This window comes from Egretta garzetta, unplaced genomic scaffold (assembly GCF_000687185.1).
Source record: "Egretta garzetta isolate BGI_Z169 unplaced genomic scaffold, ASM68718v1 scaffold39, whole genome shotgun sequence".
NCBI classification, from domain to species: Eukaryota; Metazoa; Chordata; class Aves; order Pelecaniformes; family Ardeidae; genus Egretta; species Egretta garzetta.
The window spans coordinates 4,003,140-4,021,568 of record NW_009260945.1 but is presented as its reverse complement, the minus strand read 5'-3'; the positions used below and the strand labels follow the sequence as shown (position 1 = coordinate 4,021,568).

The 18,429-nt window shown below is 38.5% G+C and overlaps 1 protein-coding gene across 1 annotated transcript in view; it reads left to right on the top strand.

Moving 5' to 3' along the window:
- The first annotated feature begins 6,159 nt into the window (after window positions 1-6,159).
- ZDHHC7 (zinc finger DHHC-type palmitoyltransferase 7) overlaps window positions 6,160-18,429 on the top strand; it is a 17,133-nt gene continuing 4,863 nt past the window's right edge. Inside the window, exons 1-5 of the mRNA XM_009647191.2 lie at window positions 6,160-6,245; window positions 9,091-9,413; window positions 12,217-12,341; window positions 17,512-17,608; window positions 18,076-18,157. Of these exons, the coding sequence (XP_009645486.1) occupies window positions 9,108-9,413; window positions 12,217-12,341; window positions 17,512-17,608; window positions 18,076-18,157 (610 nt within the window). The 5' untranslated portion in view covers window positions 6,160-6,245; window positions 9,091-9,107. The remainder of the gene's footprint in view (window positions 6,246-9,090; window positions 9,414-12,216; window positions 12,342-17,511; window positions 17,609-18,075; window positions 18,158-18,429) is intronic.

The window sequence follows — 18,429 nt, the reverse complement described above, 5'->3', positions numbered from 1 at the left end:
AGCCCTTCGTGGGTTGTTTCTAGGTCGTGGCTGTGCTCCTGCCTCTTTTCGGGTTCTTTAAAACCAACTAAATAAATAAAGAGCTGTCAGCAGCCATGGAAACCAATGCATGGAAGTGTCCCTGTGCCCCAGCACGGTTGTGTGGTTGAGTCTCAGCTGCCGCCGTGGGAAGCCGAAAGGGGAGGGAACAGCAACCATCTGACACACCACGCTTTTCGGTACCGTCCTAGCACTTGCTGTAGGGAGTTTTGCTGATTTATGCGGTGCTGGTTATTTCCAGGAGGGAAGAACAAGCGCTTGGAGGAAGTGGGAATGCAAATAATTCGAGGGTAGATTCGTACAGCACAGCACGGGTGTGATCGGTGCCGTCCAAAAAGGATTGGGAAGCCATTGGCTGTTTTCTATACTACATGCACAGTTGTATAATGGCATGAGGATGCTGAATTACAGTGATGTAACTGTTTGCTTTGCTGAAGACATAATTAGGTTGGAGTCACTGTGACTGTTCGCATTAACATACTTAAATTAGATCTTTTGAAGTGGATGCGCTCTGAAAATCTACAGATAAAGTGGAGCTCAACTGATTCATTAGTAGATGAAACTGATGTAAAATTTTAGTGGTTTTAGATTAGACTTAAATAATTGAAAGTTCTTTGCGGTTGAAAGAAATTGTTGATACTTTTAATCTCTCTAGAACTTGGTTTTGCTCTAAAGCAGTATTACTTGTATTGTATATATCTGATGGATTTCTTTTTCATGCCTTTTATAAAGACAGAACTTTTAAGGGAAGCAAATTGGTAGAATTCTGTAGCAGCTGAAAGGCTAAAGATGAAGAATATAGAGGAAATGTGAGGCTTTATATGTGTCTGATACGAGGAACATTAAAACAAAGGCTTTAACACTCCTTTAATCGATACTGAAAATTGCTAGTGAAAATAGTCCAGCTTTGATCTGTGTCATTACTTTTTGGAACCTGGAAGGAAGAATCACATGTGGATATGGGTATAACACCTGGCAGAAAAATGCGCTCACCAGCCTGATATCACAGCGCAATCGGTAAATGTGATCCCCACACTATCTTCAACTGAGTGTGAGGAGGTAGCGTATATTGATGAACACAAAAATTAGAATTAAAAAATTGTACTCTTAAGTAGAATGTGATTCATCCAGTTGCTGCTGGCAAAGGAGTAAAACGTTCAGTTTCTGCGTAACAATGCTGGTTTAAGCATCTAGCTTTCCGGAGTCTAATCTGAATTTGAGTTTGTGGCCCTGTTCCAAAAGAGGTGAGATACAAAGCCCAGCCATAGATTGTGTTCCCGTCCTTCTCTCAAGTAAAGGTTGTTCTTTAATCCGGAAATGTTCTGTCCTTGCTGTTGTAGCTCAGTGAACTCTGTGTGTATCAGATAGCGTGTATCTTTGCTGGGCATCAAAGTCTGGTGAAATATTTTTTCTTTGCCTCCCACACCTGTGGGGGGAAAAAAAACTTATCAAAAAGCAACCTTGCTGGACATCTTGGGTGTTATTTTCCTGCTTATAGATTTGTGATACCAAGTCACTTTTCTGTCGGGTTTATTGCTGATAGCAAAGCTCTTTTTTATAAATATGTGTTCCAAAGACACGCACAGGTTTTTTTCTTTCATTTTGCATAACTTGTTTTACCCTGAATTCTCATTGCTTGGTTTTGAGGATGTTTATAAAGATGCTACTGGCATAAAGATGTAAGTAATTAGATTACCAGCTTCCCAGTAAGACAGCCCTACTTACGCTTAAGTGCTGCTTCTATGTGCCCTTTTTCTGAGACTATTTAGAAGAAGCATATCCCCTTTTCAGACCTGAAAAGAAACAATTCCAGTCTCTTCCTATGGCCTGGCACTTGCTGTTTACTAAGAGACTGGTGTAAGGAGAATCATTACAGTAGCTTAAAACTTGACTTTGTTAAATATGAGCTTAGTGAAGATTGTCTCTTGAATTTCTCTGTAAAAAAGCGTCACGTTAGTTGCATGTTTCCAATGTAACGTGTCACTGCATGCCTGCAGTAGAGCAGATATGGGTAAGTACAAAGAAGGGCTACAAGGCATAAACAGGAAATTAATGAGACAAGCATGGTACAAAACATATTGTTTTGTAGAGCAAAACCAACAAGGATTTAGAGAGATGATCAGCTATGTTACTGCGGGTATGGGAGAGATTTGGGGATAAGTTAATAATAACCCTTTGGGGTTGTCTCATGGGTTGCCATCATGAACTGTTTCAGCTGCTCTTTTCCAGCGTTGTGTGCTCTGTGTTACTGTCCCAGATCGCTGAAATCGGGCATAGCTCTTTGTAATTACAGATAGCAAAAGTTGAGTCTGGCAGGGCTAAATTGGGATCGTAGTTGATGGACTGGTTTTTCTGAATACTTGCTACTCTAGCAGTTCTTACACGTGTTGTGGTTGCTGAGAAGGTTCAGCCTTGAAGGCCTAGTACGTAGCAGGGTTTCTTGTACAGAGCTAGGCTGTTGCTGGGGCTGAGCTAAGGGGTTTTCAGAACGGTTACTGGTTGATGCAGTTATCACAGTAGTTCTACTTGTTTGCTGTGAGGCTGTTTGCTAGGCCAGTCACTGAGAAGTTGAAACAAGCCACAGTTTACTTACTAAATGGCTTTGCAGTTTGATTGCATCTGTCTGTAATAAAAAGTAGGTTCCTCACCTAAATAAGGCATGATTATGTCTAGACATTATCTGATGGGTATTTATCTGTCAGCAGTGAATGCTCCGAATTGCCCCCGGAATTGGATGCAGTAGTAGGTTTGCCCACTTGGTTTACTTAACATTTTTGCAGTTATTGAAGTTAATGTTTACACTGTAACCTTTTAACGAGACTACGATTCTGTCATTTTGATTTGCCATTGATGCTGTGCTTTCTAGGTGGGATTTAAATCCAATGTATGTAAATCCTGCAGGATTATTATTCTAGTGTGCATTATCTGTTAGTGTCCCTACAGCTATTGACTTATCAGTATGCAGTCAGAAATTTTGAAATAAAAGCATTCTCTTTACTGTGTTGTAACTGAAATGTAAGGAATCTTAGGAACTGTCCGTTGTATAGCTTGAAGGACAAAGCGACCAAAAAAGATTAGGCTTTGACAGGTGGTGGATTTTTAGCCTGTATATAAATTCTTATCTGTATATCTGTTTAAAAAAAAAATAAAGAAAAATGAGATTATTTTTTTTTCCCTAAGACATTTTTCCTTTCTTCCTTAAAAAACAGCAGGGAAAAGGACTGTGATTAACCCTGCAGTGACCTTTTTTTTATTTAATTGACAGCGCAGGGGCCTCATGATACAATAGTTGTATCATATCATTCATCTTCCTAATGCCCTTGGTAACCTACTTCCAGTAAACTTAGAGAAGGGAGACTTGCTATTGCAGTGGATCTTCTTTAGCCCTATTAGAAAACTAAAAACATCTTAGGCACAGTCATTTCACAAGACTGTCTTTCCAGTGATCATGAGTTTGTAACGGAACTTCTTCAAAAGTTTGGGGTTTTTTTATTCCAATAATGTATCTGCATTTTGGGCCTACATTTCATTAACTGTGAGGTACAGGTCAGACACTCTCAACCTGAGAATTTCAAACAACACCTAAGAGTAGAACGCTATCGGATTAGGTTTAATATAATTGCCTGTGCAAACAGATGACATTTTTCATGAAGCATTGAATAATTTAGTTTTCTCTTCCGGGGCAAGATAAAGATTTTTAAACAGTCAAATTAAAAACTGGTGCTTGGCATATTAAAGTGTCATGCTTTGTCCCAGAGGCTTGTGCTTTAAGTGTACAGCAAAGACTCGATGTAAATTTGGTTAGGACAGGCATTGAAGCAAATAAATTAATAGTCTAGAGGAAAGCTGTGAGCATCTCAGTGGGGATGCTTAGCTCTTCATAAAGTCTTAAGTGCTTTTCGAACATTGATCCTCGTCCCCTTGAAGGGGACCAGGGTGGGGGATAATGGTGTAGGCAGCTGGAGAGGAGAACAACGTACAAGAGCAGGGGAGATGGAATGGGAGGGAGAAGTCACATGAGAGTGACTAGATCTATTATTCTCACAAAAGCAGAACTGTGGTGGCACTTCCATATAAACCAATAACTGATGAGGCTCCAATAAACACTGAAATTTTGCACAGAATTTCATTTAGGATTAGGGAACTGACTGAACAAATCACATCCTTGTCTTGTCAATGAATTCTCTGTTAACAATTTCAAATGATTACTCCGAGTTTAATATTTCACTTGCAGAGGCTCAGCATGTCGTCTTGTATTGCTTGTCATCTTTGACTCGGCGAATGGGTGGGTGACATTGCAAATTAATGTGATATGCTCAACCTGTCGTTGTCTTGCCTGTTTCTACTTAGCTTCCAGAAAATGCCATGTCAATGACAACTTAATGATTGTGGATTTCACAATATTGTGAAAACTTGTTAAGCAAAAGTATAAAAGCATATTTATAAAGCAAGCCAGAAAGCAATCAGTAGCTTCATGCAGTTATGTGAGCGTAATAAGCATTTGCATTACCTTTTAGGCTTGCAATAGAATATATGAGCTGGAAGAAGACAAGACGCTGCTTCTATTCAGGGGAAGTCTGCATTGGTGTAATTCCCCTTGAGTTGGGAAAATTTGAAAATCTATACTGAATAACTCTATCAGTAATGTTGTATGTAGAATATTTTTTGGTAACAAGCTAGATTCCTTTAGAAGGTTTCCTTTAGAAGTAAGTGGCTTCATATTTTCTGTAGCTGTTAAATGTCAGAATCTCTACATTATTCTCAAAAAAATACATATTTAAATTAACCTTCCAAATGAAAGAGTGAAGCTTCCATGTCACAAAGCTTTTTTTAAATACTAGAAAATAAAACAACTGAAGAAATAAAACTAGATAGTTCTTTAGCCAGCTTTAATCAGACACAAATTTCCAACTCCTACTCCAAGTTAGTAATTTCATTCTGTACTATATAAAACAAAGTAAGAAAATATTCTTTGATTGTGTATTGGGGACCTAATTGCCGTACAGATGTTACCGTTTGCAGCAGTAGGGTGAGAGAATGGCAATGGCAGTCGCGGATGCGCAGAACAGAGGTCCCAGTTCATTTGCCAGACACCAGCGCAGCAGTGCTTTCTGGGCAGCGTGCGTGCATGTGGTCACTAACTTTTCCAGTCAGAAATTCAGGCCCACGCCTCTTGTGTTCTCTTTCCCAAGCAGAAATCTTAACTCAAGGTTTTGTGCTGCAGTCCTCCTGCTCTAAATGCCACGTGGTGATTTCCAAAAGTTAACTGCCAAAATTTTTAAGCTTTGAAGTACCTGGTTTTCTAAATAAAATAAGATCCTCCTCCTCTTCTTTCATTATGAAAAAGGAAATCTACACTTTTAAAGCTACCGATGCTCTCTTACTTTGCACAGTCTGTGTTGGATTTGAGTATTACGTCCTTGTTGAAAGGGAGGACTGTGATTCAAGATCGTGGAATGTTTGCATTGTAACATTAAGCATGGTTAGAGCACCTTGTGCTAGCATTTCAGTCCTTATACTGATTTGTATATCGAAAGTCATATAGTAATTATTTGCCTATATGGTGGAATTCTAGCAAGGAGAACTTTCTAAGTGCATAAGGATAGTTGTGGGCTGTTTTCTTTTATAAGCAGATTCTGGAATGAGTAGCTTCTTTAGTTTAAAAGTCATAGCTTGGTCTAATAATTAGAGTTAAAACAATTTTTTTCCTGTCTTACCTTACAATTATAAAAATAGCGGTAGGCATGCATGCTTGTTATTAATAACCTTGCTATAAGCTCTGAAGACAATCAAGTAAGATCATTGGGGTTTGTGTGCTCTATCTCTTAGTCATATAGGAGTGGCAAACAGGTCTTTGGATTCATTAGTTTGTAATGCTAAAATCTGGGTATCTAACTCATCTTAAAAAACAAGGAACAAGACAGATACAATGTTACTTGAAACACTGTTTAGAGTTTTTTAGTTTGTTCTCTGGTAGCTTAATCTAAAGGTTTTTTTCCTCTTGATCAGAAGCTTGTTTGCTGTAAGTCCATGCAGCATATTTCAAAGTACTGCTATCTATGGATGTTATTTGTCCTTAACACTGCTTTACTAATCGGTTTGTTGATGACGTCTTTTCAGATTACATCAGATATGACTATGTGAATAGCCTAGGATAGCCCAAAGGAAGGACATGATGTCAGAATAACACACAAAACATTTGTGAGGTATGTGGGAGTTTTTCTATTGTCCTTAATACAGTAAAACAAAATTAAAACAGTAAATTTATGCCATTTCATTTGTATGCTAAAGGAGTTGCTTGTAGAATTGATCTAAAATTCACATTTGTCATGACATACACAAATACTCTTTGGATTTGGTTTGGTTTTTTTTTTTTTTTTCCAGAACCTTGATGTCTGTTGTGATTTAAGGTAACTTGTTGATTTGAGCAGCTGAAAGCTTGCCTTGATGATTGAAAAATAATTGTGTGTTTCTTCTTATGAGGTATTGCACCTTAGCTGGAAGGAATTCCAAATTTGTGTTCTATAGGAAGTTTCAGAGTTGGGAGGTTGGTTTTGATTACTTGATTCCACTCAAATGCTTCAAAACATCCATGCAGCAGGAGGTCTTGAAGGAGTGGGGTTTCTAAACAGTCCTTTGGTGGGGGAAAAAAAGACATTTTGTTTGAAGAAATGTTCCAAATTACTTATGCATTTACTTTTTTAAACAAAAAGATAAAATTGGGGGGAAAAAAATGGAAAAAGCTAGTACTTTTGCCATTGTGAATTTTGTTGAATTTACCCTAAATTTGAGTTAACAAAACCAGAACTTGCCAGTGAAAAAATATTTTGACAAAATACTGACATGTGAATGCACTGTATTTGAGTGTTTCTGCAGTACGGCCACTTACTCTTTAGAAGTTTGGCTCTTTAGAGCATTTGTTGGGTATTTTATGTGTCTGATAACTTTGCTTGGCTGTCAGCTCTTCATACGCTTCAAGGCTTGGTTAAAATTTTACTGTACGTACATTTTTGCAGGTCCTTTTTTTTGAGAGAAGAAGTTAGGCAATAACATTTCTTAAAAGTTTTGTATGCTCGTTTTTGAGGAAATAATAGCTGATTTGTCCAGTTATCTTCATGTCCCAGCTACTAATTCTGCAGGCTTCATGAAACTGGACTTTTCTTTTACAAGTCTTGACCACAAGGGGTGGTTGATGTCCCAGAGTACTGTTGAAATTAATTGGCACAGATTATAATTTTAACTGTAAACATTTAGAAAGATTAGAGTAACTTAAGTGGCTGAAAAGAGGGCCTTATCCTAGGTTAAGTTAAGCTTGAATTGCTTTTAAGGGAGGGGAAGTTTATTCTGTTCTAAGGTATTTTTCTAGTATGTGACTACCTTCATCCATGGCTTAGTAGCAGCATTCTGGTAAGAGGGCAGACTTTTGTTTAAAAAAAAAACAAACAAACCAAAAAAAAAACCCCAAACCCAAAGGATAGAAAACGCAGTGTAACTACTAGAAATTATAATATTGCATTGTTAGTGACTAAATCAAAGCACCAGAGCTGTATTTCAGTTTGTTCTGTTTCACAGCCAGAGAACGTAGCCCACACTTAACTGTGTCCTGTGAGTATCTCTGCTTGCTATTTTAACTGTTGCTCTGGGATCTCTACACTGCAATCTGCATATACTTGTTTTCATTTCTAGTCTCTTGGATTACTCCTGCCTCGTTCTAGCATTAAGGCTTGAGAATCAGAAAGATTTACTGGGCAGAACATGTTTTTCTGATTGCTGGTAGAAAGGACTGAGAGCTTCTTAAACGGTTTGGAAATACTTAGCTTCATCTGAAAACTATCTCAGTGTGAGTCTCTTTACCTGGTAATGGTAATTTTGACCACTTTAAACTAACAAAGTGACCCTATATTCAAGGTCTCGGGATGTAAATGGAAGTGCCATAATTCCTACCAGTCGTATATATAGGCTACCATTAATAAGGGGGGGAAAACGGAGACTTCTGTGTTATTGCCATCAGTCAATATAATGCTTTCAAGTTTATCCCTGACGTGGCCTTTAATAGCATGAATCAATATGATTTTTAGAACACGGTATACTTTTAAAGTAGCAGGCTATTCTTGATGCTTAATGTTTAAGCTTTAATTTGTCTCCTGTTTGTTGATAGCACTTCAGTTCTGCCATTCTGTATCTTTGCTTATAAGAGATGTCTGGAAAATAATTCTGGTTTTATGAAAACTATTAAGGTTTCAAGTGTTGTTTTTTGTTCCACATTGGAACAAGAACAAAGCCCTAAAAGCGTTTTTATTAAAATGAACTAATTAATGTGTTCTTTGAAAATCTGGTTCATGTAATCTGTTGCCACTACTTTAACCACTACCATTTGTTTCCCTTAAGTTTGGTCTGATCTGAGACCATTTTGTAAGTTATCCAGTATATCATTGTAACAGGTTTGGGTTTTTTTGAACACAATAAGCACTTTTGTCAACAAATTTAGCTGCTTTCTAACTTGCTCTGGTTTTGGTTGTGAACAATGTACTGGAACAGCAGAACAGCTTTGTTTCCATTCTGTTTTTTCCTTCTGCTCTTCCCTGGGTTGCTGGAGCAGTATGAAAAGTCAACAGTCTGGTGCCATAATTTGCTGTTCTTTGCGAGACATGAGCTGTAATTTAATGAAGACTTTGCCATTTTAGTTTGAGATAAAACAAAGAGGTTGCATTTTTAACAAAAGGGGAAGAATGGTTTACGGGCATAGCATGATGGAAATGAAACCATTACAAAATTCCTTTGTCCAAAGCATTGAAGTTGCATGATAAAAAAGTTACGGGATTATAAAACTCAGTAAATGGCTTACAGACTTGTTGGTGAAACTTTGTAAATGAGTATCTTTTGATTCCAGAAATATTTCATCTTTATGTAGTCATAGAATTTTTCAGGTTTTGGTCAAAAAAAATCTCAGTAATCTATTTTGAACTTGAATATCTTACCAAAATAAAAAATGAGAGCCACCTGCATTTCCAGTTTCCTCATGCATAATAATGGTATCTTTGCTTCCTGCAGGGCAAGGCCAGAAAACCATGCAGTCATCAGGGCACAGATTCCGTGATGTTGAGCACCACCCGCTGCTTGCTGAAAATGACAGCTACGATTCCTCTTCCTCAGAGGCCGACATGGCAGAGAGAGTTTGGTTCATCCGAGATGGCTGTGGTATGGTCTGTGCTATAATGACATGGCTTCTGGTTGTCTATGCAGACTTCGTAGTGACTTTTGTCATGTTGCTGCCTTCCAAAGACTTTTGGTACTCTGTGATCAACGGTGTTCTCTTTAACTGCTTGGCAGTACTAGCTTTGTCATCGCATCTGAGAACTATGCTAACTGATCCAGTAAGTATGCGATCATTCCTTGACGTTGGATTGTTCTCTCCTGTAGCTCACCGTCTGCAGAGAAAATTGGAGAAGTGGCATCGGTCTCCTCCTTCTAGGAAAATTAGTGTTATTTGTAGAACTCTCAAGTTGAAGGGATATCTGTACTTTCCATGTTGTTCTGTTAATGAATCCATAAATAATTTTTGACTTGAGCAAGCAATATAAAATTAATTTCTAAGGGAGAGGTAGGCCTATGAGAAATACAGTTTATTTGTTAAATATTAACCCAGGTTCTGAAGAAGCTAATAGAGCTTTAGTCTTTCCTGTCCTAATTTTTCTTGGTTTTTTTCATCAGGTATGTTTTCAAAACTTCATAAGATGTTGTAGCTTCATGCTGTTGTGTATCACTTGAAATGTATCTTCCATTTATGGTATATAAAAGAACTTGTAGAGATAGACATGCTGAAAAAACTCAGTCACATATTGACATAATGTAAGAACTACTGTCCTACATGATTCATGCATTATTGTGTTTAGGTATTCGGAGTCAGTGGGAAAGGAGATTTAAGTTGAACTCACACTGGAACAGTGTAGGTCTAAGAGGACTTGAAAGTACTCATTTCTTAGGACTTTTACTCAATTCAAGAGTTCAAGAGATTAAATTGTTTATTTTTTACTAAAATCTATTACTCTCTTTAGGGAATAAATCTGGGGACAGAGGCGTGAGGGGAAAAACATCTGTGTTCTCCAGATTTTTCAGGCAGTAACAATGTGTATATAGAAGTTATGGGAGTGTTAAAAAAAAAAAAAAACCCAGCAGGGTGCTGTAGTTAATGCTTTTCTCAGTCTTTGATTTATTTCTGAGCCCACACCCAGTGATGAAATGTTACGACTTCTAGGGACTGTGACAGCTAAGAAAGTTAATGGTTTAAGGATAGATTGCTTAAAAATATGTCCTGGTAAAACTGTGTGTCTTTCTAGACCTATGTTGTTCTTTATGGATAAAACACTATAGAAATTGAGATGAATTGCTACCTTTTTTTCTCCACTCCTTTTCTGCTGACTCCCAGAATGGAGGGCAGGACTGTGTGATAGAAACTAAGATTGAAAGAGAAAAGGAATAAACTGCCTCACAACATATGTGAATTAAATTTACTCTTAAAACCATAGAAATAGATTTTTCACTGAAAGGAATTGGTAACCATCTGAGACTATGAAAGATATTTTTGAAATGGAACATATTTTTATCAGCAAAACATTAAAAGCGTGGTCTGCAGTTATTGTCCTTAGTGACAGATGAATAGGTGAATGTGAGATGTGTTTTATAAGCATAAATTTACCTGGAACAAGATAAATTTGTGCTTTAGGGGTTCTCTCTGAGATAATTCACCAAAGCATTAACTTCAATGAGAACATTCATATTGCGAAAAAACACTTCAGCAATACAACATGAGTATGTAAGAAACTCTCAGTTTGTATCCGTGCAAAGGGCAGCTGCCTCAAGTTTGAAGCAGCACTTAGCCAAAGAGTTCATCTGGGGCAGAACCTGGGCTGTGTCTCGGGCAATGCAAACACAAGATTGTTATTCCAGGCAATATTATTATTCGAGGCAATAGGCAACAAAATCTTTCTGCCTAAGTAGAGAGGTGGTTTGCAATTGAACCTGAAGTGCCTCCTGGTTTGTTAAGTCTGTCCCCAAAGTTTCTTAAAAGTGTCTATGTAAAGTGATGATATTGGAAGTGGGCTTTTTTTGAATGAGAAATAACTACAGAGTGTTGTGTGAAATAAGCGCTGGCCTGGAGGAGTTGGTACAGAAAGGCCTTTGCGCTTTTCCTTTCACATCCCGGTTTATTTCACAGATCAGCCTTCAGCTGATCACAGGTTAGCCTTTAGCTCTGAGTAAGCACGGTGACAATGGTACTTTCCGTTATTTTCTTCTTACTAATCCAAAGTGAGATTCCAGTCTCACGAGGCTTTAGGTTAATATCGTTACTGGAAGAAGCAATGCTGCCTACTCTTCCTGTCTGTTCATCATCTTCCTCATTGTGTTGAAACAGCTGCTAATGCAGCTCTGTGGTGAACTCTGAGAACTAATCACTAAAAAATAATTTATTTTCCTGATGGGTTATTTTTCTTCTGGATCAGTTCCTTCAACTGTTTGCCGTGTAGCAACACAAAACTTCCACAGTGGCAGAAGGCAGCAGAGGTTACCAAATGTAGAATGAAGAAGCCAGTGGTGGTTCATGGTGACAGTGTCCAAGCTAAAAGCTTAAGTATAAAGGAAAAAAGAATGACCGTTGGTTCTCGGAAACTTGTGTACACGGGGCAGGTGGCTAAATCGTGGATTCAGAGAGTTGAAATAACATCTTTCATGTAGTTGTTGCTGATTTAACTTTTGTGGCTGGCTTGGCCTAATAATCGAATGTCACAACAATTAGCATATGCTGCCATAAGAAAGCACTTTTAGTAGTGCTCGTTCAGAGTAACTTCTCAGCAAATATTGTACCGGTAGTGCTTGTATCTGCATGTAAAGATGTGTCTTCCTCTTCATTTTATGTATGCTGGTGGCAGCAGATTCTATCAGAATTATGCTAATACTTGGCCGTAGATGAGTCTTGCTGAAATGAGACTGAATTAGAGGTCAAGCAGAGGTAATTTATTCATTTGGAAATGATTCAGGCTTATGGCAGACTAGCTTTAGGTAAATGAACTTATTTCAGCAATTATCCTGAGATTACTGGTATGAAGTCTATAAAATGTATTTTTAAACACTCTCATACCATCTAAGAAGCTTTCTCTCTTTTAATTGAAATGATTTCAGGGGGCTGTACCCAAAGGAAATGCCACTAAAGAATACATGGATAATTTGCAACTGAAACCAGGAGAGGTGATCTACAAATGTCCAAAGTGCTGTAGTATCAAACCTGAACGTGCACACCATTGCAGGTATGCCATAGTTTGCTTTAAAAGTTACGCGTATTGAATCTTGGAATAATGCTCCTGGTATTTATGTGTTAATTTTTCCCTCCCAGGTTTCTTTTGGCATCCGGTAAACTTTAAATCATTTCATACACTGCAGAGTATTTTATAAATACAATATACTATGGCCGAAAATTAATGTGGATGAGGGGAAAGAAGCAAGACACTCGAGTTTTTAAAAGTAATCATACCATGGTGTCTTAAATACTTTTTGATCTGTTCATCAATCTAATTATTGTGCTGTACTCTTGATAATGCAGGGCAAAGGGAGGAATCTCAGGGAAATTTTTGATAGAAGCTGATTTAAGAAATTAATCCTGCAATCTTGAAGAAGATACAGATGAGTTTTAAACTATCACTTTAATTTGTGTCATCTTGTCTTTGTAGTGCATCATTTGGAATTATATGTGAATTGGCACATTATTTTCCCAAAGTTTTATGCATAATTGGTTAAGTGCACTTCTGCTTCTTGAAGATTCATTTTAATAAGGGCAGAAACGCGATAATTTGAACTTCACATGCTATGGAAGAGATAGTAAATGTATCTGTTATTAGTTATTTCTCATCTTTTGAGTTTTCAGGCACTGTGGATATGCATTTGTAATGTTTATTGTGTGCGAGTTGAAAATAGATATGCCTGCATAATTAAGACTTACATGAATATGTAAATGTTTCTGGTGGTGCTCTGTAGGTGTGAGGAGTGTATGTGTATTGAATTGTGTGGCTTAATGAATTTAAGTCTCAGAGTTAGTGCCCGTCAAAAGAACAGAGTGAAGTCTTGTCAGGACTCTCAAGTTATTCTGTAAATTTGTGGTTTCTAAATTAAATGTCTCGGTGTATGTCACTTATCTGTGTGAAAGTTATGGCTGAGAAGCTATTTCCATTATAAATACTCTGCCTTGGCACTGAAATCTTGTTCTTCTCTCAGATGCGAGTGGGTTTTTGTAGCTGGAGTGTGAAGGGAAAGGTTTCATGTATAAATAGTCAACTACAGAATTCTCTTCAGTTAGTTTCTCTGTGGTGTAGGTTAGCTTTTGCATGGGTGCAGACACCAGGCCTGCCTTCATGTGCAACGATTTTGGTTCTGGCTGGCTTTATTAGCTCTAGTAGAGTGTTACATGAGCACAGCTGTACCGATTGCTTGGAGGGCCTGGGGGTGGAAGCAGTGCAGCTGCTTTCTTGTGGCAGAATATAAGCTGTTAATCTCTGGGGATCCAAAACAGCTTTGTGCAGTCTGTTCAGATATCCTGGCATTGTGTTCATGGGATGCGGTAAAGGGACACCGGAGAGCTTCTGCTGAGCGTGGGTTGGATCTTGCTAATTTTCTCATCTCGGATTTAGGCTGGCTCCTACAGAGACATTACAGGTATCTTTGTAAAGTGTTATCCACATCTTTGGTCCCGATAGGGTTTGCTAATTTGGAAGTAGCCCTAAATGAAGCCATCTTACGTTGAACTCTACATAGGAGTAAAGAAGCTTGAGTATTGAGAGAGCCTAGCGACGCTGCAGCTCCTGCCCTGCTGGGGTCCCTTGGGTACATCTGGGCCATCACCTGCAGCAGACACTGCATTATCCTGCATGTTCCAGTAGCCTGTGGTCCCAGATAAGGTGGTGTCGATTGAAAAAACAATAAAAAAAAAAATAAATATTCTTTCTTTGTGGAAGAAGAATAAAAGTAAGCTAAGTAGGGCCTTTGAATACATTGTTTATAGCAAGAATTTGAGTGGCATTTATTAAAGCAGAGCAAGAATAGGTAGTGTCTACAGCAAAGGAAATCTGTGATACTTTCAAAGGGTTTGTTTTCACTGACCACTGGTTCAGGGACTTAGCTCAGCATGTCTTGGGAGTTGTTTTACTTTTCTGTGCCTTGGTAAAATACACTGTGAGATGTTCCACGTAAGGGCAAATGATGCATTTTAATGCTTGCACAGTGCATAACTGGCTTCACAGAACATCTGAAAGAGAAAGCCAGAGCCTGCAAATGTACGTGCTATCCTTTTGTATGTCTGCTGTCTTTTTTTGTCCTCAGCAAGCAGTTGGATATCTGGTTTAATTGCCTTTGTTTCTGTTACCCATACAATACATGCTACTAGTAGTTGCTGTTAACTTTTCTTAAGTAAAACAAAGGATTTTTCTGTAAATTTGTGAATGCTGAATACATACTGCATAGACCAGCTACCAGAATCTGATTCTTTGCCATAGATTTAGCACCGCAGAAGCGTATCGAATAGAAAAAAGGGTTGTTTGATTATACTGCCAACATTTTACTGGCTTACAAACTCATTCCAAGGACATTAAAAGGATGGTCTAGTCCCAAGTAGTCAAAGTGGCAATTTGTTGATAGAAGAGGCTTGAAAATGGAAATTGAAGTTGGTTCCTATTGGGAAATAGTTACGCACAAAGCCACAGTGCATGTTTTGAGTAGTAAATTATTAACAGAAGAGGCTCTTATGATGTAGTTATGAAAATTGTTGTGCAACACTGCAGCAGAAGTTCTTTTGAGGAAGAAGAATAGTTTCATAATACACATTAGCCATGGAAAAAAGAACAAGAAACCTTTATTTATGGCTGAATATCTAGCCTCGGTGAAATACATTAAACTGAGATTTTACTCAGCAGTTAACACTTTCAGCATTAAGAAGAGGCTTATCCTGGGTGAATGCTATTTCATTTTCACCAAAGGAGCACGCTGTCATCATTTCTAGCCTATTCTGAGGGCCTGTGTCTGTCTGGGGAACTGTTACTCAGAATCAAGTTACTGAGACGTTTGCATCAGTCTTCCCGTGAATTTCTGTTATCCAGACCAATTTCTCTTAAGCCATTAGCTGTCTCTTCCTGAATGTTGTCTTTGGCATTCAGAACTGTAATTGCACCTGCAGTTGCCTGAGTGCATTCAGCAGCTGGAGAAGACCTTCTTTTGTCCACAGCTCCTCATTCTCACTACCATATTGCTCCCTCCTCTTGTGTAGGTGTGAGCATTCGTGCGCAGTGAAATGACCCAGCTTGCAGCTAATGGAGTGACCTCCCCAAGCTCTTGCCGCATGAACATCTGTGCTCTGACAAGGGAAGGAATAGAATGCAAGTGAGGGGTAGGCAGAAGGCAGGACCGCTGTTTTCAGCATTGCTGCCAGTTTGTTGGCTGTTGAATCGTGGTGTGAGATTAGAACTGAAGGCAGGGTTCCAGACATCTGATGTCTTGGAGAGCTCTGCGTGGGCTTGTGAGAAACACTGAATGAGCAAAAGTGTGTCCTGCCCACCTCGCATCCTCCAGCGTTTGGCTTGATTGAGTCTGGATATGATTTTACTCAGTACTTCACATTAATATTCTTTTTAGAGTGGCAGTATATATTCTGTGTTACGTTAGGAGCCTTGCATGGTTGTGGTGACAGGAGTTAGCTCACCTTCCCAAAGAGCTCGGGAAATTAATGAGAGGCTGAACTCACAGGCAGCAGGCTGTGAAATGAAAATCTTCTGGAGAGCCTTCTGAATGCCTTCTCTTGAACGGTACCTGTGTCTTCTGCACTAGAGAATGGTTGTGGTGTTTAGTTGTGGTATTGGGATTTTCATGTGTTACTGGCAGCATTTTAAAAGTAATTTGTATCAGAGGATGAATTATCTTTAATGTCCATAAAACCAGAGGCAGTGGGAATGTAGGGGCTGGGTTACGATAGCTCAGGGCAAAGGGAGGAGCTTCAGAGGAGCAGTGAGAGATTTGGGATTCTCTCGTGTAACCTGCACAGGAATATGCTCTGCCTCTTGCTGAATTACCTTGTGATCACGCATATGCAATGAGTTAAAAATTATTTCATGCCTAGGAGCATTGATTTCCACCCCCACCCCCCCTTTCTTCACTCTAGTGACAGTCGCCTAGCTTTACTTCGTGGCCTGTCACTGCAGCACTCATAGGTACCATATATAAATAAGCATGCGTTAAACAAAGGGGTTTGAATAATAGTGCATCCACTTTTTAGGCTTATTTGGCTTTGTAACTGCTGAAATGAAAAAGCTTAATATTTTGGATGTTCCACAGGCAAATCTGGAACATATGAGTGTGTGGCTATCTTAAGTGCAAAGCTAGGAAAATTAAATATCAGCATTGCTTAAGCTATTGACTTACGGAAGAACTTCAACCCATGTTGCAACTGTTCTGTTTCTCTTGTATAGCTGCTCATGTTTGCCTGCAGATGGACCTGAATATAAGAGAAATGAGCCCTCTGGTGCTGTATGGCCTAGCAGATGTAAAATAGACTTACTGAAATATTTGACTTTTCTTTCTGGAAATAAACTTGACTCAAAACTGGGCAGCAACTAAGTTGCAGAACTGGCAAAGAACAGTGCTGTTTAAGTATTCATTAACAAGTAGGCAAGGGATGTATGCTGTTTATATTTCAATGTTTTCCTTTGATGCTGAGGAAGTGAGGTGCGACATTGTAAGCTGTTCTTTAGCTGAGATTGTGATGGCCTATGTTTAGAGTTATATGGCCAGTTGAAACTGGCTGCCCAGGGAGGTTGTGGAGTCTCCTCCTCTGGAGATACTCAAAGCCCGCCTGGATGAAGTCCTGTGTAGATTGCTCTAGGAGAGACTGCTCTAGCAGGGGGGTTGGGCTAGATGATCTCCTGAGGTCCCTTCCAACCCTTGAGATTCTGTAATTCTGTGAAACCTCAAGACTGGCAATTTCTCTCTTGAAGATGTGAGTTCCTTTTTTTTCTGATTCACAAACTAAATTTACAACTTGAAAGTCTGTAAACTTGAAATAATTACTTTGTCTAAAAAAGCTTCTCCACAAAGGAAGGGTTTTTTCAAAACTGAATTTAGAAAGAACTGAAACTTTGCTCGTTCAGTGCCACAAGTGCCTAAAACAAGTTACTGTATTCACTTTTGTGTTTGGATATGCAATGGTTCTCATATTGATACCGTTTTTCTTATGTGAAGAAGATCTGCGCAGTCAGTTTTGTAACAACCAAAAGCTTGAGTTGTAAGTGAGCAAATACTTTCTTTAAAGAAATGCAAATAAAATCACTGCTTGCAGTTTGTCAAGATTTTAGCACATCATCTCATGACCACTGGATGCCCTTGTTTCTGCATTAAAGTGCGAAGCCTTGTTTCTCAACAGAAGTCTCTTTTTCTTTCCTTTAGTATTTGCAAACGATGTATTCGAAAGATGGATCACCACTGCCCGTGGGTGAATAATTGTGTGGGGGAGAAAAATCAGAGATTTTTTGTTCTGTTTACGGTAAGTGAAAATCAACAGCAGCTCTATCTCAGTATGAACCTACCTTGATTATAACAATTTCGGTTGTGTTTATTAGTGACTAATGGTTTAAGGCACAAATGTTTTGTGTTGGTTTTTTTTTTTTTTCTTCTACGCACAATAGTCTCCAAGCAGGAAGATATTTCTATTCATATTCATTTTAATCTGTTTTGGAAAGGGCTGTTATTTTAAACTATTTTAATTTTACTGTGTTTTATATAGTAACAGTTAGTGAAATGGTACTGTGATTTAGGGAGCTAATCCTTAAACTTTCATTGCCCACATTTTTAGATTCAAGCTTAATTAGAATTTGGGTTTATATCATACTACTGAATTAAAAATTGAAATAGGGAAGTATATGCACTGTGCAGTGGTGAAGGCTGGCTGAAAGGAATGTCTGGTTTACTTTATGGCAGCAGTCAAAAGTAAGCTCTGTCTCTTATTTCCAGATGTATATAGCCCTAATTTCAGCTCATGCGCTCATACTGTGTGGGTTTCAGTTTTTCTCCTGTGTCCGAGGGCAGTGGACGGGTAAGCAAATACTTAACTTTCACTGTCATAATCTAGCAGATGTTAAGGGAAAGTCATAGCTTTCCACCTATTTCAGTCCCACGTATGAAATATTACAGGACTTCGATCCCTTTAAAGTGAGATCCTGAGAATGTTCATACCTGTTTACCCATCTTTCTCTCTTTTTTTTTTTTTTTTTTTTTTTCCTTTTTTTCTTTCTTGGGGTCCTTCCCCAGGCATCGGCAGAATCATCTTTCGTCTTCGTCTCGGTCGGAATTTTTTTTTTTTTTTTT